Source organism: Condylura cristata, unplaced genomic scaffold, assembly GCF_000260355.1.
Source record: "Condylura cristata isolate star-nosed mole 26May11 unplaced genomic scaffold, ConCri1.0 scaffold00013, whole genome shotgun sequence".
Taxonomy (NCBI): Eukaryota; Metazoa; Chordata; class Mammalia; order Eulipotyphla; family Talpidae; genus Condylura; species Condylura cristata.
In genome coordinates this window covers 19,344,851-19,364,881 of record NW_004567114.1, presented here as the reverse complement: position 1 = coordinate 19,364,881, position 20,031 = coordinate 19,344,851, and the positions used below count along the sequence as shown (strand labels likewise).

The following is a 20,031-nucleotide window of genomic DNA, read 5'->3' as shown; positions in this document are numbered from 1 at the left end:
CCCCAACCCCCACCCCCACCCTCCCACCTCCCACTCCAGCAAAGCAGAGAGGATGAGTGAGCATAGAAAGGCTAAGTGATCAAGTGTCTGAGGCACCTTTACCCCGTGAGCTTCCTGGAAAACATGGATAATACTGGAATTTTCCCCAGACTTGAGCCACCTGTCCTGGTGATAGCTTCTGGTACCAAGCTGAGTTATCCCTCAGCTTTTGACGCCTGCTGTGACATTCTGGCGGCCTGGATCATTCGTCTTGTGTGCTGTGTAAGTTTGCACATGGCGTGCTCGCCCAGCTCCAAGGAAAGACACTGCTGATAACATTTCACACTTCCTCCAGGCCAGCTCACAGCCACCCCACCCCGACCCCCCCAGCCCCACTCAATGGAGAACAGCACCTCGGAGCAGGGATATTCTCTGCTCATCCTCGAGTGGTACCAGAGTGGCACGAACACTCACTGAGTGAGGAGGTGAGTGGGCTTGGTGACGGGTGACTGCTGGTCCTCAGGTGACAGTGATCACACCCCGTGCAGGGCCGGGAAGATCCTGAGCCTTCGCGCTTGCCTTTAAGCACAGAGGAATTTTGCCCACCCGAGAGCCGAGCCCAGGCACAGGTCCCCAGGCCGCTGTGAGCTGCTGGCCCTGGGAGCCGTCCTCTCTCCTGCTCCCTTCCCTGGAGCCAGAGCAGCTTTCCACTTGCTGCTCTTGCTGCTTGGTGAGCTTTGAAAATGCTCAAGTCTCATGACAAAGGGGAGAAGAAATGTTCAAGTCAGAGCTGACCAGTCCTGGGATGCTTCAAGTCACGCCCGCTGGCTCGCTCCTCAGCTAGTGTGGACGGAAGAGAGATGTGAGGGCAGACCCTGGCAAACAGCCTTGAGGCCACAGCCTAACAGAGAGAACACCACCAGTGAGCCTCAAGACTAGACCAGGATAAAGACCTCCGAAGGAAGCAGAGAGTAAATAGTTTCGCCTACAGCTTTTTGCTTAAATGTCCGTATTAAATATACTGAGTTCTCCTGTAGTTGACTCAGTCACGGTCTTCTCTCAAAGCCAAACAGCTCACATGCATCCTCGTGTCTCTTTTTAGGGCATTACTACTTCCACATCCCTCTTCTAAATTTCCCCACAGAAGAGCCCCTTTGCATGGTGGTGCCCAGAATCAACATATTGCCTTGGCAAAGCTCAGGGAGAAGTTTGCCCCCCTCCCCTCCCCGCTGCTCTCCTTCTCCTGGAAACTTCCAGAACCTTCCAGAACATTCTGACCCTCTGTCTTGGTCGGGATGTTCAAAAGAGGGGCAGCTTCTGGGCAAGAGTGGGGAATGATGGGGTCACCAACACCTTTGTCTTCCTCCCCTACCCCCATGGTGGCTGAAGTCCAACACGAGCGTGGTGACACTGGAGGTGGCAGACAACAGCATCACAGAGAAGGGCCTCCTGAGCCTTGTGGAGATGCTGCATGAGAACTACTACATCCAGGAGATGGTACTGTGCCCACCGGGGAGCTCTGACAGGACCCACCAGACCCCAGGCCCCACCCCAGCCCGGCCAGGCCCTGGGGTCTCCACACTCGCGGGGCTCCTCTCCTCGGGGCGTGACTTTTCAGAGGAGGGTCACACCCAGCCATGGCCGGGGCACCTGATTCCTGTGGCCTAGGAGACCCCCTGAAACCACACCTCGGGGGGCTGTGTAGGCCTTTCAGTAGATTGACTCACTTCCCTGCCATGGCTTAAAGTGCACTTTCTTAAAGAAAACCAGAGCATGAAATGATTTCCTGATACAAAGTGCCTGCAGTGAGACACCAGCAGTAATGCCACGGCATGAGTGACCTGCCCTTAAAAATGGCCAGGGTGGCACAGGGATTACAACTGAGATGAAAAAATGCACAAAATGATGTGAAAATAAACTATCATATATATTTTTTTTTTTAAAAAATGGCCCGGGTGGGAAATGTTGCCTGACGTCTGTTTTACCACAATGTTAAAGATTGGGGAAAAGAGTTAGGATAGTAATAACTGATAATACAGTCTCCCCACTGGCCTGAAAGATCTGTGGCCATTCACAGCCTGCTCCTTCTGCGAGTGATTCACACGGCAGGAATCTGTAAAGGGAATTTAACACGCACACCCATTATAATGTGCTCGTGGAGTGGGTGTAAGTGAATCAATGTCAGAATTCCCCGAGAGCTCATAGGGAGCAGTAGGAAGCCTGGGCTTCCCCCTCCATTCTCTCTTCTGCAGGACACCAATCTTAGCAATCCCCCACTCCCATGCCCCCAGCCCCCCAACCTACTCCCCCTCACCCCCATCTCACCCTAGAGCCAGGCTTCAAGTAAGCACCAGCTGGTGGCTTTCTCTGAGGAGGGCCTTGGTGAGGCTTCACATACATAGATGTCTTATTGCCTTTTAGAATGTTTCTGAAAATGATCTTGGTTTTGAGGGAGCCAGAATCATCTCAACATTCCTCCAGAGAAATACCTCTTCCCTCACGATCCTGCAGCTTTCAGGTGAGCCCATGGGAGAAGAGAGGGGGGAAGTAGGCCATGAAGAGGGAGGAGGGAAGAGCAGAGAGGACCCAGGTCTAACCACGCAGGACCGCAGGACTGTGTCCTTCTGCTTCAGACTCCAGGTCACTGGGTCCACACCTGCGTCACCCTCCACAGCCGCCCCCCCCCACTTCCTGCACAAGCGACTTCAACTCACTTTGCAGTGTTCCTCCCTCTGCTCACACATCTCTCCCCGCCAGACGGCTACATGGCTCTGGTGGTGAGAACCTCTCTCATGGTTCTCACAGAGTAGCCCCTGGCCTGCCATCTCCGTGGGGGGCTCTGACCACCCCTAGAGCCATCAGACTGGCTATCCTAGTTCCCTGCTTGGCTTCCTTCATACCTGTCATTACTACCTGACCCCATCTGTAGACCGGAGTTTGAATTCATCTATGATCTCACAGGGAAAGCACAGCTTCCTCTAGTACCCACCATTCTCCCTCACTAGTGCTTGTGGTCTGAATGTATTCTCCCTGCAAGAAACCCACACAAAAGATGGTTCTGTGCTGGTAATACTCTGGGCCACTCATCAGAAATGCACAGAAATTTGCAACTCAGTTTCAGGCTGCTTGCGAGCCCCCTGCCACATGGCTCCATTAAAGACTGGCTCACAGCTCCTGAGTGCAAAACAAGGAACAAAACGCTAAGAAATTATCAGATTCACTTAGTGGCCACACATGACCCTCTAGTTCCAGGAGCTTCTGGAACTAGAATGATCGGATCTGCACTATAAATTGAGGGATCATATCAGTTATCCTTCACGCTGCACAGCGGTATTGTTAATTACTGGAACCACAAACAAACATTTGTTTTTAAATGTTAAACTAGAGTTTAATGCTGGCTTACTGTTCCTTTCCCATCACCATGTCAGCAGTGGTACTGTGGACTCCACATAGAGACTAGACACCCCCAAACTAGAAAAAATATGAAGTTAGTATCATGGAAGATGCAATTAGGCGAAGGATGCAAACATATCTTAACACCCAACCATGTTTAATATGATTAAGATCATACAAGTAAAAACATAAAAAAAAAGATTATTTTTAGAAAGACCCCTGCCCCCAACATAGAGCTTCTAGCAGTAAAAAATAAAATTTTAACAATTTACTGAATAAATGGAGCAGATTAGATAGAAGGGAATAAACTTAATGACCTGGAAGATATTTTATCTACCTTTGCAGTATAGAAAGATAAACTATAGGAATATAAAAGATAAAGGCATGAACAGACCCACCATAGCCAAGAGGCATTCCAGAAGGAAAGAAACGAGAACAGGTGTGCACGAAGGTTGAACAAGTAATGTTACCTGAATCGATGAAATCTCAGATTCAGGAACCTTAGTGCATCCTAAGTAAGATAAATAAAAAGAAGTCGGCATCTGATTACATCATAGTAAAAATGCCTAAGATGAAATGCTTTTATAAGCACCAGAGAGGATGAAGGCACAGGGTAGCCAATAAGATCAGGTAAAGGGACTTGGGACTTGGAGGGAAAGAATAGGGCTAGGTTCCAGCTCCACCAGAGGTGGGGGCGGGGGACCTCTCCTCGGGCCAGTCCCTGGTGAGGAGAGTCCAAAGGAAAGCCGCGATCAGCAGGTGAAGCCAAGGCTCAGGCTCCGCGTTGCAAGCTGCCAGACTGTCCTCCTCAGGCCAAATTTGCCTGTAAGATGGCCATGGCAGGCTGCAGGGCCACCAAGCCGGCCTGAGTCCTTCCTCCCTCACCAGACAGGTCAGGAGCTAGTTGTTTATGGATCAAAATGCTGAATCATGTGAATGTTGCCACCACGGCCCTTGGATTCAGATCCCAGTTTTGACACTGCACAAGCTCTTATTACACCCTCTTCGATTCATTTTCCTCATTTATAAACGAGGGAGAATTATATTACCTACTTCAGACAGTGACTGTGAGGGCTAAGAGAATTAAAATCGGAAACACCTAGAGCAGCAGCACCTAAGGATTCAGTGAGCTATTGAATCATCATGATGGTCTCACATTGCCACTGAAATAGAACCTCTTTCTCTGTGCTTATTTCCATTTTCCATGTCCTCTCCTAGGAAATATAAACTTTGTGTGGAGTTGTTTGTATTACTGAACTTTAGGTGCTTTCTCTACACCACAGATATTTACACTTGAATGCTTTAGAGTTGCAAATGGCTTTGTTTATGGTGTTATCCTAGACAGCAGTTTCTGTATTTATTGTTGTTGTATTTACCAGTCCTTTTCTTTTATAGATTTAATTCGTATAGTCTTGCCTTAAAAATGGCTTCCTACTTCACTTATTTCCCAAAAATCTGCAATGCTTCAGGCTGCTTAGCTGGGTGTGGTTAGAATTATCTAAGGGGTAGATTTGCCTCAGTTGCTAAATTTAAGGTGCACTAAAAACCTCAGTAACCAGGTAAATAAAATTTTAATGCAACATTTTAAAATGTCAAAGTTAATATAAAAACAAATTGATAATAAAATATCAGTATTTCAATAAAGAACAGTACTTAACAAGGACAGACTGGAGGTGAAGGTAGCCGTGTAAGTTTAAGGTCAGATCCCACCTGTATTTAAATATTTCAATTGGTTCATCATAGATGTTTTTGCATTGGTTTTGGTTTTTTTGAAATGTTGCATGAAGATATTATTCGTGGTGATGGCTGTGCTTTTTGCCACCCTTGATTCCGCACACTGCAAGCACCTCACTGCTCTCTGTTCCCGGCCTTGCTGCTGAGAAGCGGATTCAGGTCTTGTTTTGTTTATAACATGGCGGTCTTTATGCCCAAGCTGGGGTTGACGCTCCCAGTGGATGCCTGGGTATGGTGGACCAACTCCTAGAACTTCCGGACTGGCAGGGCGGAGAGAGAACGGACCGGGCATAAAGTGGTGTGATTAGCTGTCCTTTATTCTGTTTTTTCTCTACCCCTATATTTGCCTTGAGTACTTGCCCCCTTTCCTATGACTGGTTGTTTCAAAGGGAAGAGACCTGAGGGCTGGGCTGTGGGAGAGCTATGCTAACACCCACCTTCATGACAGGAAATAACTTCAAAGAAGAATCTGCAGAGCAGCTGTGCCAGGCACTGTCGGTAAGAAGCCAGGGACGGGAGTGGGAGATGTCCCAGGGGGGACCTGGGTCTCCCAGGCTGGTGGCTCTGGGCGTAGGGTGTGGCTTGGCAGAACCAGCCACCGCACAGTTTAGAGAGCTGATAGACGTGAACTCTGCCAATCTTGGCAAAAGCAGCCACGAGTGGTAAGGCAGTTTGGGGAACACTAAATTCTCCCATAACCATCGCCAGCTTCCCAGAAAATGCTCGAGAAGTTGCCTTCAATCTGAGAACGCTACCCCACCTGAATTTTGGTGCGTGGGAGCGCTGCATTACACCCCGAGATAAGGGCGGTATCTGCTGTCACATAGAGACAAAAGTTCTCTCTCTCTCTTACTGTTTCCTTCTCTAGATCAATCACCAAATTAAGTCGCTGGATCTCAGTCACAACCAGCTCTCTGATAAGGGAGGTGAATACCTGGGACAGATGCTGGGTGAGTTTCCCACAGAGGGTGGCGCAGCAAAGAACTCGGGGACCAGGACTTGTTAGTTACTGTAGTTATTACATTTTCTCATGATAAAAGTGACGTACACAATACTCAAACTGCATTTTATCTGAAGTCAACACCTAGATGTGGAAGTGGAACTTTAAAAATGATTAAATAAACATAGAACTAATTTGCTGACCAGAGCATGCTTACGCTCCATAAATACACACAGTGGCATAAACTGCAATAAAAACGATTCCTACTTGGCACAATAAGCTTAAACGTGCACGTGCTAAAACCAGAGACAAAGGTACAAGAGAAACAACAGATGGGATTAGTGTTGCAGCATTTATATAACAGATTCGTGTTCGGAAAGTGGATAGAAGATGTGGTATTTATTATCCTATGCTAGCTAGACCATGACAATCGCTCCCAAGAAAACAGTCACGAAATACGAGCAGCGGAAAAAGAGAAACACCCGCTCTGCTCTGTGATCCCTAGAGGAAAGCAAAAGACGAAAGAAAAAGATTTCCCTCCTCATCTGCCAAAGCTGCAACATTTCCAAGTAGGAATATCAAGTGCAGGGAGCACAAAAGAAAAAGAAGAGAGCTCAGAAGCTTCTGGGTAAAAGCACTTTGCAGAGCAATCTGAGTGTTTGCAAAGTAGGAAAGGTTTTGGTCCTGGAGGCAATTCCCCTCCACAACAGGCCACCGATGCTCTCCGACACAGAGACGTCAGGAGACGCTCTGTAAACCCACTGTAAACCGCTAGGAGAGGAAAAAACAACCCAAATGTTCCCCCCTGGGGAAATGAGAGGAAGGGGGAGGTCTCCACGAGCTGCGAGCTACAGGAGCTAATTTAGATGAGGTGGCGAGAAAAGCCCCGCAGGGAAGGTGACTTTTTATTGAAACCTGAAAATCAAAGCGAAACTGCCTGTGGGTTCCGGGAGTGCAGTGTTCCGCAGGCAGGTGGGGGAGGAAGGGCGGTGAGCACCTGCTGTCCCAGCGGAGGGGTGGTGAGGTTGGAGGGACTGGGCAGCCAGCCCACGCCACACCGTGGGGCTTTGTGGGCGCCAAGGCACAGGGTCTGGGTTTCACGCTACGTGCAATGAGAAGTCACTGAAGGATGGCTATTGGGGGAGGGACGGTTTGACGAGCAGTTTTCGGAGAACTGCTGGATGAAGAGGGAGATTGAACCAGAAGGAAGAAGAGGGGCCAGTGGGGATGCTAGTGAGGTCCTCTGGGCAACAGGATGAGAGCACCACTGACTGCCGGGAGGGGTGCTAGAGGAGGGTGATGGATCCACAATGCGTCTTGGTGGTAAGGCCAAGAGGCCTTGCTGGTGTGGAGGAGGCAGGTAAAGACAGGCCCCTGGTTCTGGTCTTTCAGCCCCTAGTTGACTGGAGGGGAAAGCTCCCTCTACTCCAGGGAGGGCAGGTCCAGAGGGGCACTTTGGCCACGTGGTGTTTGCAAGAGCCACTCCACACCTCTGTGGCCTGGTGAGCAGGTGCAGGCCAGAGATATCTGTCTGGGCATCAGGGACTTTTATATATAAAAGTGTCTAGTGTGGGACAAGATGGGGTCGTTCAGGCAAGGCGGGTAGGAAGAGTTGAGTGGGTGGTCACACACTGCCCCGGATCACCCCAACATTTTTTGACAGGAGCAGAGGGGAGAGGAGGAGAAAAGCCTGAGGAGTAGTCAGTCAAATAGGAGTGAAACCAGGTCTCAAGGAAGCATGTAGGGAGGGTTTCAAGGTGGGAGAAGTAACTGGCAGGGGCAGGTGCCACTTAGAACTCAAGTAAGATGAGGACAAGAGAATGACCTTGGGACTTGGCAGCACAGACATAGCTGATGACCCTGACAGGTGCTGTGGTGTGAAGTGGGGGAGTGGAGAAGCCCGGCTGAAGGGTGCTGAGTTGAAGATGGGGTGCAAAGAAGTGGACATAGCAGTACAGACATTTCTAGAAACTTCACTCAGTCAAGGTTGGGTCAGCAAAATGAGGACAGAGTCCAGCAAGGTCTTGAAGGGTGGAGAATACTGATAGAAAGAAAATATGATGCAAAAGGAAGAAAAGCTCATTCCTGGAACAAAGTCCTAGAAGAGCTGCCCAGAAGCAGTTAGCCTGGAACGGCGAGGTCTGGGAGAAGCAGGACCCAGAGTTCATGGAGTTCACGGTCAAAAGTGCAGGCGGGCAAGGTGGGCTGGTGGAGTTCACCTTGGAAGGAGGAAGGATGTTTTCATCTGACAGTGGAGGGCAGACTGACAGGCATGCAGAAAAATGAGAAAGTGTAAAGCAGTGCTTGGGAGGCATAAGCTACGTGTAAAGGAATCAGGTGGTCCAAGCCTCCATTTGAAAACTGAAGTCCTAAATGTAAGGTGAGACAGACATGCTGGTACCATCATATCGCATCATACTTAAAAATGCATATTCTTTAGTTCAGTGATTGGTGTTAGTATAAAATATTTAATAGTCCATTCTTATTAAAGCTACCAAATGTTAAATGATTAACATGTGATGTGCATCATGTTGGGCATCTCACATCAATCCTCATAGAAACCTAGTACAATTTAAAATCTCCATTTTACAGGTAAGGGAACAGAAGGAAGGGGGGATAAGTAACTTGGCAAGGTTACACAGCTAGTAAGCGATGAAGACAGAATTAAAACTTCAGTCGTGTAGAATTTAAAAGATGAAGTGCAAGATATAACTTATGAGAGGGAAGTGGCAGAGAAGAGGAAATAAGGGTAAGAAGAGAAAGGAAAGGAGAAAATTTATTCTCAAAACAATATCAAGTGTTGTGCACTTCACCAAAAATACATCCTGGAGACTGTGACAGAGAGAGACGTGATCAGTATGGAGTTCACTATTCAAAAAAAATAAACGAGGAAAAAAAAAAAACTAGGTTAAGACATTTCCCCTGGCCTGACGTCCAAGGGTAATTCTTTCCATTCAGTAAAGTGTAGAGGGCTCTAGCCTCCCCTTCCAGCATGACCACCCTCCCAAGATGAAAACAATAATGAGAATTTGCTTAAATTGGGATATTTCCCCAGCCCTAGGTAGCACTTACGAAAAGCATCTTTAAGTTTTAAAAAGTGCACTTTCTGAACAATCCCAGCTTCTAGGGAAATCGGATGCCTCTCCAACCCCAAACCATTATGTCCCTAATGCTCTCCTGGATAGGAATTTTGAAGCCACCACTGCTCCCACAGGTCTCCATGAAAAAGATACCATGGAGGGTAATGTGCCATTCCAGAGCCTCCCTTTGTGAATGCAGACCCTAATATTCCAGGCTGTATCCATCCATTTTGATGGCTGTGTAATATTCCACCAGGGGATAGTTATGACCTCTTTCCCTTTCCCTGTGGGTCTTAGACCTTACTTTTCTAAGCAATGTCACAGTAAACATCTACAAGCATGTAGCCCTTCCTATATCCTACACTGTCTTCTTAGGATGAGTCTCAGAAGAGATATTGCTGTGTGATGAGGCACACACATTTTAATAGGAAAACATCTGTGACCAGACAGCATTTGCCAAATAGATGATATCAATGTGCTTGCCACCTGCAATATGTGCACATGCTTGTTTTACCACATTGCAGCCAGCACTGGGAATCATCTCACAATCTTGTGTTTAAATGTATAAACAAAAAAAAATCACACCAGTGTTTTCCTCTGCATACCTACTAAACGAGCACTATCCTGACGCCGTTGACATCTGCCAACTCTGAGAGGGGCTCTCTGGGGTTGAAGGATGCTGAGATGATTCCCTCTCTCCCCAGCCCTCAACATAGGGCTCCAGTCACTGGATCTGAGCTGGAATCACTTCCACACACTGGGAGCTGTGGCCCTGTGCAACGGGCTCCGGGTAAGGTGCTCTGGGGGAGCGGAGTATTAAGCCCTTATAAGGTTTCAACGCGGCCTCCTGTCCTGCCATCTCCAACCTCGTCCTCATGAGCACAGTTGAAAGAGTATACTGAATTCTCTTTATTTGTGGGTCTCCTTCCCACAATTCCTCTAGTATAAATCCTACCTAGGTCAAGTCACCCTACTGGGGACTACATGGTATCTTTGGAGGTGCCTCAAGAGGGTAGTTAATTAGGGGGTAGAGAATGACCCGAACTCAAATGGAAGGCGTCACAAGAGTACTTAAGACTATGAGCCCAGTGGGAAGTCCAGAAAGACCTGGCAGGTCTTGCCCTCCTGGGGGCCACTGAGTACCCAATATGGCTGCCATGGGAGCTGGCAAGTGGGCCTGTTTGACTGGCCCAACCTTGATGCTAGCACTGTTCCCTCTCCCGGGAGGCTAACGTGACCCTGCGGAAACTGGCCGTCTCCATGAATGGCTTTGGGAACGAGGGGGCTGCGGCCCTCGGGGATGTCCTCCGACTCAACAACAGCTTGAGCTACCTCGACATCAGCAGCAACAACATCAGCAACGAAGGCATCTCCAGAATCAGCAAAGGACTCGAGTCCAACGAGTGCCTCAGAGTCCTGAAGGTGGGGTCTGACCTACGCTGAGAGCGGGCGGTCTGCACATGTTTGTGAGTGTGTGCTTCCATGTTGCACACCTGTTTCAACGTGTGGACACACCTGTGCACACCCACGTGTGCGTGTGTGCCCCATGTGTGTCCATGCTGTGCATCGTGTGTGTGCAGCCGTGTGCGTGTGTGTGTCCGTCGCATCTGTGTGTCCACGTCTGTGCCCACACACTTGTGTGTGGCATATGTGTGGGGTGGGGGCAGCAATAGGTGTGGGGTGTGGGGCTGGATGTTGTTGGAGAGAATCCCTGGGCAAGTGCCTCTGCCTTGGGCCTCACATAGGCATGCGTCTGACTTCTACTGTCTGCTTAGCCCCCTCGCCTTGCTCCCCATCTGAGGCCTCCAGGCCTTTGGTTCCTTTCTTCCTACCAGTCTTGTTCTTTCTGCATCCTCTCCTTGCACTTCTCTGCTGACCTGCCCTGAGGCACAGGCCCAGCAGCAATTCCACAGCGCACCCCACAGGAACCCTCTTCACACTGTTCACCCCTCCATGCTGGCTTTTCCAATTTCTAATTATACTCCCATTTGACTATTTCACTACCTCCTCCACTTGTGTGAAAGCTACATGTGAACACAGACTGGTTCACATGTGGTTGGTGTTGCCCATCATCATATTGGGCACAGTCAGTGCCCAACAGTATTTACTGAATGAACACAGGCAGAGACCTCATCAAACCTGCCTGTGCATCCCCCAGCACTCAACCCAGCAACCAGCACACGGAACATGTTTGTTGGATGGATAGGTGGGTGGACGGATAGATGGACGGACAGACGGATAGACAGACTGACAATGGATGGGTGAGTAGTGAGATAGACAGGGAGAGGATGGATGGATGGAGGAAAGGATAGGTGGGTAATGCGATGGACAGGTGGGTGGGTGACTGAGCAAACAGATGGACACAGAGTCAGGTACTTCCAGGAACATTTAAGAGGAAGACAGACTGTGACTGACAGGAAGAAATGGAAGCTGCTCCATCTCAGCTTCTTCCACAGCTTTTTCTGAACCCTATGAATATAGAAGGGGCTGTCTCGCTTGTCCTGGCCATCAAGAGGAACCCCAAATCCAAGATGGAAGACCTGGATATTTCTGTAAGTGGTCAAGTGGCAGTCACAGACATCCGTGAGCATCAGTTACCACAGCCCCTGGGGGGGGCAGGGGCCAGCACTCCTGTCCCTCCAGGCCTCACGGCACTCCAGGGAAAGGCCAGAGGGCTTGGAGTGAAGGTCTACACTCTCCAGGGGTCCCTTCAGTGATGATACCACAGTGTGGGACCCTGGGACCAAACCCTGTGCACTTGAGAGTGGGCCTGAGAGCAGAAGTGGGAAAACACAGGTAGGAAGACCCCAAAACTGTCAGCTTTGCTGATGGATGGCTCTCGAACCCAGAATGGTTCCAGGACACAGGAATTTAGAATTGGAGTATTAAAGCACGTAAAACCTGAATTTTCATTTCACACCTGGGCCTGCTCTATTCAGCATAACATTTGAGGGTGATAATCCTTCACTTAAGTACTCTTCCCTGAATCAGCACAGAGGTGGCAGCTGACCATAGCAGTACCCTCAGAATCCTATACTTGCCCACCATTTTATCCATGTCTCAGTGACTTTCCATACACTAGCTTGTGCTATGCTGCTCCAGGAAGGAGGCAGAACATATTCTCTCCTAGGTTCCCATAGCAAAGTGCCCTAGCCAGTGGCTTCACCAATGGCCATTTACTGCCTCCCAGGCCTGGAAGATGAAAGTCCAAGGTCAAGATGCTGTGAAGGTTGGTTTCTGCAGTCTGTGAGGAAGTGCCCATTCCCTGCCCCTCCCAGCTTCCGGTGGTTCCAGGCTGTGGACGCTCCTGGGCTCCGTGCTGTGCATGTCTAGCTCCGGATCCAAATAGCCCCGGTTCATAAGGACATCAGGCATGTGGGGTTAGGGCCCAGCCTAACCTTACCTTGCTCTTCTGCAAAGACCCTATTTCCAAACAAAGTCAGAGTCACAAGGACTATATAGTTAGGGCTTCAACATCTTTTTGGTGGGGATACTACTCAACCCACACCTCAAGCTTTTCCTCATTTCCCCCATTTTACATATAAGGAAACTGAAACAGAGAGGTTAGGTCATTTACCCAGGAACACACAGCAAATGAGAAGCACAGCAAAAAGCACACCCAGGCCCTCTGCCTCCTACTCGGATTTCCATAAAGCTAGGGTAAAGGTGCTGAACTCCCTTCTTGTTTTTTAAATGCCATGCAAATCTGATATTTTGTTAAGATTTAAACACCTTAGATTATATCTAAGGTGGTAAACCTTGGAACGAGTAAGTAAAAGTATGTTCGCCATAAATTGTAAGACGTGAAGGCACGCCTGCCTTTCTTTTCACTCTGCTCCGCCTCCTCTCCTGCTGCTTGTGCCTGTGGTGTTTCTCCTCAGCACCCTCCCTCGCCCTGACCTTGTGCCCCTCGGCGCTGCCTGAGCCCTCCCGCACTCTGCCTCTGAGTCTCGGCCACACTCCAGATGGTGTTGGCACACAGGTTTGCCCCCAGGCTGAGCAGAAGGCGTGGACCTGGCCTTTCGTGGTGGCTGAGGGAGGAATGAGATGGTGCTGTCAGCGCTGGCTGGTGCATAACCCCAGAGGCGGGGCACGCACCACCTCATCACAAGCCAACCAGAACAAATAGGTCTGAGTCAGCCTTTTCCTCCCTTTTGTCAGTGATGCTGCCAAAACTCTAAATGGTGTTAGAATCCTTTCATTGCAGAGGCTTCTAGAACTTTTTCTAGGATGTCTACAAAGGGGAGGAAATAAGTCTTCAGCTTAGTTCTTTGCAAAGGCAGAAGACACTCCAAACCACCCCGAGGACGGATGCAGGCGGACCTGGTGCTGGAGGCCACTCGGCTCCAGCACCGGTGCCCAGAACACACCTCCTCTGGCCTCCGGCCCAATCTGAGCACTTCCAGTGCATTCAGGGTGAGGCCCAGGACAGCCTCTGCTGTGACAGGTGGGTGGCTAGAGTGAGGACCCTCTCCCAGGGGCCCTGTTCTGAAGGCCAGCACTCCTGCAGAGGCAGACATTTCCAGGTCTCTGTGTCAGGTCCTGCTCACACCCTCGGAGCTGAGTGGCATCGGTCCTCTGCAGGTGCTCAGGCGGAGCTGGGCACAGGTTGTGACAAGCCCCGGTGCTCAACAAGAGCATCACATGGAAACCACATCGCAAGCTCACAGGCCAACACCAGGCTCTAAAACCACAGCAACTACCCGCCCAGAAGCAGCACTGCAGGACAAACTGGAAAAGACAGAACACCTTAACTTTGCCTTGGCTGCCCCCCAAATCTGGGTGGGGAGACCCAGCGCCCCCTGCGTAACCGAGTCCTCTCTCTCCCTGACTCAGAATGTGATGGTGACTGAGCAGTTCACCAAAACCCTGGACGCGGTGTACACCATCCACCCCCAGCTGGACGTGGTCTACAAGGCAGTGCAGGGGGCCCTGATCAAGAAGACCTACCTCCTGTGGACAAACCCCATGAGGCTGGTCCTGGTGAGTCTCCGCTGCTCTCCCAGCACCCCTTGGAAAAAGCTGACCTTTGGCTCCAACTCAGCCACCCCACTTCCCCTTTCCCAACGAGGCTGCACAATCCTCTCTGCCCAGGAATGTCCGAGACAGGGAGTATTCCCTCGGCCGGTCTGTGTTCCTCCCCAGAGGAAGGCGAGAGCCCAGAACTGGCTGAAGTGGGGGTCTTGGGAGCCAGGCTCCTCCCTTTCCCGATGCCCACCTGAGGCGAGTCTTGGAGGCTGTCAGGGTCCTCCCCTGTCGGCCCAGCATCTGACTCATTTCAAGGCCCCCAGAGCTACCCATAGAGTGGCCCCATGACAGGCAGGGCATGTAAGAATGGCACCTGCGGAAAGTAGCTGCTCCATCAAGTCGGGCTCTTCTCAAGAGCTGCTGAGGAAGTCAAGACCCCCTGAAGGGCAGGACAGCTGTTTGGTGTCTTCAGCTAATGAGGGACCTTCATGTACTTGGCTGATGTCACCCTGTACCTGGCTTGAGACTTAGGAGACAGATGGGACAGTGGGAATAAAAAAGAGGCAAAGCTGGAGCTGGAAGGGAGGTCAGGACCCCGGGGGGCTAGCCTCTTGCAAAGGCAGGGTGTGCAGGACATGTGGCCCAGGACTGCTTCCTGCCCTGGGCCTGCTCTGTGGACTAAACGGAAGAGCTCTTGTATGAAAACCGCCACTATGTGAGAAGTTCCAGGAGGCCCTTTGAATAGAATCCGTGGACAGATCGCCGGCCATCCCCAGGAGGCTGCGGGGCGCCTTCGCTTCCACCTTGGAATGGCGCACAGATCCTGCCTGGGGTGGAGGCAGCCAGGACGGGACGCACACCTGAGCTTCGGCAGCTCGCCTGGCCACACCTGTCTGTGCCTGGCTCTTGGTCTGAAATGTGGGAGACCCCAGGGCCTGCCCCCCTTGAAACACCCTACTCCCATCCCCGCCTGCCAGGTCTGGGAGCTTGGCCGCCATGGCGGGGCTGCTGTAAGGTCAATCGTGTGCTCCTGGTGTCTCCTTCTTCCAGAACTATGTAGATCAGCATCAAATGACCGCTGTGGACTTCTTCAGGAGCCTAAGCCCGACGGGGTCCATGAAGATGACCGTGGGCGAGTTCCGGAAAGCTATGGTCCAGGTGTACAGAGGCTGAGTGGGTGCAGGCAGTGTGTGTGCATGTGTGTGCACGTGTGTACCTGTGTGTGTGTGTGCACGCATGTGCCGTGGGAGCTGAGGGTAAGCACCATGCTCCACTAACCCTCTATGTTCCATCTGCCACCACAGCAGAACAAAGTCCCCATGAACCTGTTCCAAATCAGGGACCTGATAAAGAAGCTGCAAGACAAGACAGGCATGGTGGACTTCAGGTCAGCCCAGGCCCAGCGGCCAGTCCCCCTCCGCGCTGCCCCAGGCTGGCCCCCAGCTCCCCATGATGCACTCTGGCAGGGGTGACCTGAGTGCTGGGGGGCACCACCGCTGAACCTGCAGCCGCTGCTGCCTCACCCCTGGGTCCCAGGCCTAGTCCAGTGTAACCCTTATCTCGCCTTGGCTCTCTCAGAAGAGCTTCAGTCTCAACTTCCCAGCTGCTGGCGGGGAGCCAGCTTCTGGAGTCACTTACTCATAGCCTAGTAGGAGGGGTCACGGGAAGCCAGACTCCTCGCCTGAGGGTGATGGAGGGTGTGGCAGCATGCGGACAGAAGGGGACATAACCCCCAGGCAGAGAGTGTCACAGAACGTTAACAGATTCAGAGATTCAGAGGCCGGACAGGTCACTGCTGGGACCAAGGTGTGAGCCAGTGTGGGCGCCTCAGGCCATGCACCTGCCACACTATCCCTTGAAAAGTTAGAGAAGGTATGACGTGGCAGTGACCGTGGCCAGCCTGCAAGCCTTTACCACCTGCCAAGGACTCTGCCAGTCACCGGTAAGCGCAGGTGCCTGAATTCTCACAGCACCCAAGGGTGGTACCAGGCTAGAAATCATAAAACTGAGCTTTCTAGAGGAGGCATAAACGATAAGTGCTAGAAAGATGCTCTGGCCTTTGACTCAGGACCCTGGAGATGGTAACCTACCGGCCTCCCCCCAAGCTAGACCTGCTGGCCGGGGCTGCAGGGCAGGGCTGGGTCTTCGGTGGGGTCTCCCATTGCCCCTTGGGCCCGAGTCTTGCTGGTGCCCTCACCATCCGAGAAGGTCCCTTCTGGCCCTGCCCAGCCTTCTGCTACGGCCACTATGCTGTGCCTCTGTTGACCTGGGCTGCCAGGCACAGGTGGGGAGAGCAGACCCTGTTCTGCTTAGTCGGGGTGCGTAGGGCTCTGGGCCTCCAGCCTTGAGTCCCTCTACACACGGCATCACCCGCAACCGCAGGCCCATCTCTCTCTGCTGCCCTGTCCATGACCTCGCCCTCAGCCCTCCCTTAATGACGCCCCATGTTCCTTGGGACACTGGCTGGCAGAGCCCAGGGTAGAGCGAGAGAGGCCAGGTTGAGACCCTCCAACTTTGCAAATGAGGTCTCACAGCCAGAACTGGGGCCTGGGTCCCCGAGTCTTGGGGACCCTCTGAGTGGGGGCTCTTAAGTTGCCCCTTGGTGGACATGCTGCGAGTTTTTCAGTTCTGACTAAAGAGCAGCATAATCACTTTGTTGTGTGAATTTGGGACTTTCACTTTTTGCTACAAATGATATGTATACTTACACAAATTTAAAATTCACAGAAGCATAGCAGGGAGAAATCAGAGCTCCTATCACACACACCCCTCAGCTTTCAGGAACAAATTCAGGTGCACGGTTCCACAGCTTCCCCGGTGAGATAGGTGGGTGGGTGATGCAGTGTTAAAATCGTGCCCAGACCACGTGATGTTCAATACTGGCTCCACTCCTGGAGCTCCCTGGGTAAGTCTCCCAAACACCCCATGCCTTAGTTTCCCCATCTGTGTTAAGGGGGTGCTCATAGCACTCACAGCGCAGGAGTTTTTGAAGAGTAAGTAGGTTCAGGCCTGGAAGGCATTGAGAACGCCCCGTGGCTATTGATAGGCCAGGACCAGGGCTTGTGATGGACCACGTGTGACCTGTGACCTGTTAGCTTGCTTTGCACATGTGTGGGCACACACACAGTTGCTTATTTATCCTAAATAGACCCAAACATCACATTCTCTGAGTTCGCTTTGCCTTGGCGATTCAGATCCATCTCAGCCTATCACTGCAGCCTGGGATTTCATATCTCAAGTCCGGATTTTTATGGGCACTTGTCATTTGCCATGCTTTGCCCCGGAAGTAGCACTATCACCAGTCTCCAGGCCCAGTGCAACTGCTGGAATAAAGGTTGGTGCCTCTTTAAACTTAAAGCTGCCGCCCAACCTCTGCCGACCAGGTAACTGGTTCCACACACACCTCCCCAAGCCGGCCCTGACCCTAACCCACAGCTCGCGTCCTGCCAGAGTGACAAAGGAGTTTCCTCGCGACCCCACGAGAATCTGCGCCTGCCTGAACAGCTTCTCAAGCAGCCACGAGGTTGCCCTGGCCTTCAGCCTAACCCCCTTACCTTTCACACCAGGTTCTTGATGTGACGACAGAGCAACAAGCTTGGTCTGGAAAGAAGTCTCCGCGACCGCGAAGTCGTGCCAAGTCAGATGGTGGCGGCGAGTGGGCCAAGTGTCCGCTGGGGCCTCGGTGGACCAACATCGCTGCCGCAGCAGCTGTGAGCAGCGAATAAAGTGTGGCTTGGGTCGGTGCTTCCGCGTCTGCTGCTGGGGCACCCGTCCGCGGGAGCCACCCTCTCCTGCCCACCGCCAGGGGGCGCGCCTCGGTGGCCGCCTTCACCACCACGGAGACTCACTTGGAACTCAATACGGCTGTGCCCAGGCAGGGAGAGGCTGGGACAGGGGGGCAGGGGAAAGTCAGTGTCCCAAAGCCTTAGCCAGGGTCACGTGAGCCGTGCCACGGGGACAGATTTTCCAGATGCAGGAGGCAGTGACAGGGACACAGATGCCCAGAAAATGAGGGCAGGGAGCTTTAGAGGCAAATGTCAGGGGTCACCACGTGAACACCTAGGGCCCTGGCATCTGTCTAGTCATGGCAGTCACTACCTGGACACCTGACCTGGGAGCCGCATGGTTCCACCTGAAACAACGGCTTCCTAGACTGTCCTAGGAATCTGCCATGTTGCATTTGTTTTCAGTAGACCTGGGGCAAGAGGCTGGTGAGGAGTTTAGCATAAGAGCGGAAATTGCTGCAATAGAGGGAAGGGAAGGACCCGGCTGAGAAGGGTTTGGATTCACCCGGTTAGTCATCTTTGTGGACAAGCAAGGCTAGAAACTTCTCCTGCACCTCTGTGCACTGCACAGTGCCTGTGTGTAGTAGGTGCTCAATAAATACCTGTGCACTGAACAAGCACATCTGCCTGGTGTTTGTTTTGGGCAAGTGGTGGGGACCTGAGAACATTAGAGGGTGTCCAGAGCCAGACACTGTGGAGCGCCAGTGGAAATATTCAGGAATCAAGCCACCAGCCTGGGTTTCCTTAGGCTTCCCCAAGGGTGGTGATTGATGCTCTGTATTCCTGCTAGAATCATTGTTTGAAATAATTTCTGTCCTCACTCTGACTCTGTGCACCATATTTTACCCATTCCTGGCCTTATTCAAAGTCTTAGTCTGAAGCTGAACTTCCATTAACTGGGAGAAATAGGGGCTCAGAATCAGGTGATAAAAGAAAATAAATAAATGCAATGGGTAGTTTGCAGGCTGAAACATCCCCCATGTGCACCATGCCCTACCTATGCCAGGGTATGTAAAAGGCTTTGTCCCAGCTCCCCCAAATAAAGCAAACGCCCTTGAAATCAGGAGCCATGTCCCTGCCCAGACTGAACAGTAAATGCTGGTGTCCGGATGGAACCCTGAGGACGCCTTGCTGTATCAAAATCTGTTATGGGCTATTATAGGTCATGGGCCAGTGAAAGCAGCAGGGTTTTTTCTAGTTGCTTTCATTCATTGTTGGCATCAAAGTTAAAAGGCAGAATATTTTCTTACCAAAGGTTTGGTGGTTTTGGGTTTGTTTCTTTCTTTCTTTCTTTTTTTTTTTTTTTGGTCACTTTTGGGAAATAATGGAGAGTATGAGGAAACTAAACTCTCCTTTCTCATCACCACCTCCTGCCCTCAGGCCAACCCTTGACCTTGCCAACTCTTGACCTTGCCACCCCACTAAGGGCAGGACTGGGGAGCCAAAAACCTGCTGGTAACTGCCCCAGGCTTCCCCGAGGAGAGTGATTCCTACTTATGACCACAAGATGGCAGGTCAACTCCAAAAGTCTTCCTGAGGGCGACGCTCCCATCTCAGAGAAGTTTCCCCACCTGCTTTGCCACCCTGGCCCCACACTTTCCCTGAGCTCCCAAATTTCCAGCTCTGTAGTGCCTGGCATGATATCTAAACCCCGGAGGATCCTGCAGCCAGATACTTAGGCTGGCTGAACCTTTCCCAGGTTCAGGCCCTCTGCTACTTTAAATCCTGGATAGAGGGGCCCTCCCTGGCTCAGCGGGAGCGCTGCAAGCGAGCAGCACCCTCTTCAATGCGAGTTCGATCCCCAGTCCCAGAGGTGACCCACATGGCACGGCAGACCTCTCCTGACCCGCCCGCGGCTCCCCTCAGCAGTGTCCTTCGTCGATCCGCCTATGCTCTGCTCCCCACTCTGTCTCTGGTGAGTCCATAAGTAATTGGTCCCTCTCAGTCAGCCCACCAGGAGCTAAGTGTGATCACAAGAGGAGACAGCGCTGTGTCACGGCTCTGAGCCTCTATTAGTTTGACAAATCAGGAGGTGGCAGGCTGGAGGCTCCAGTGGGAGCTCACGGTCAGGAGTACATACAGGGAACCTGAGGCCACCAGGTCAGAGGCAGCCCCGAGGTGCTGCCCTCAAACCCAGCACACAAGGGGATCG

At 51.5% G+C, this 20,031-nt stretch overlaps 1 protein-coding gene across 1 annotated transcript in view; it reads left to right on the top strand.

Annotated features, from left to right (window-relative positions):
• Positions 1–17,819, top strand: part of LRRC74A (leucine rich repeat containing 74A) — a 22,561-nt gene extending 4,742 nt beyond the window's left edge. The window contains 12 exon segments of the mRNA XM_004682056.1: positions 1,369–1,476; positions 2,401–2,497; positions 5,555–5,604; positions 5,975–6,056; positions 9,831–9,916; positions 10,354–10,548; positions 11,583–11,678; positions 13,963–14,109; positions 15,145–15,252; positions 15,399–15,481; positions 16,163–16,346; positions 17,661–17,819. Of these exon segments, the coding sequence (XP_004682113.1) occupies positions 1,369–1,476; positions 2,401–2,497; positions 5,555–5,604; positions 5,975–6,056; positions 9,831–9,916; positions 10,354–10,548; positions 11,583–11,678; positions 13,963–14,109; positions 15,145–15,252; positions 15,399–15,481; positions 16,163–16,346; positions 17,661–17,819 (1,395 nt within the window).
• The last annotated feature ends 2,212 nt before the right edge of the window (positions 17,820–20,031 follow it).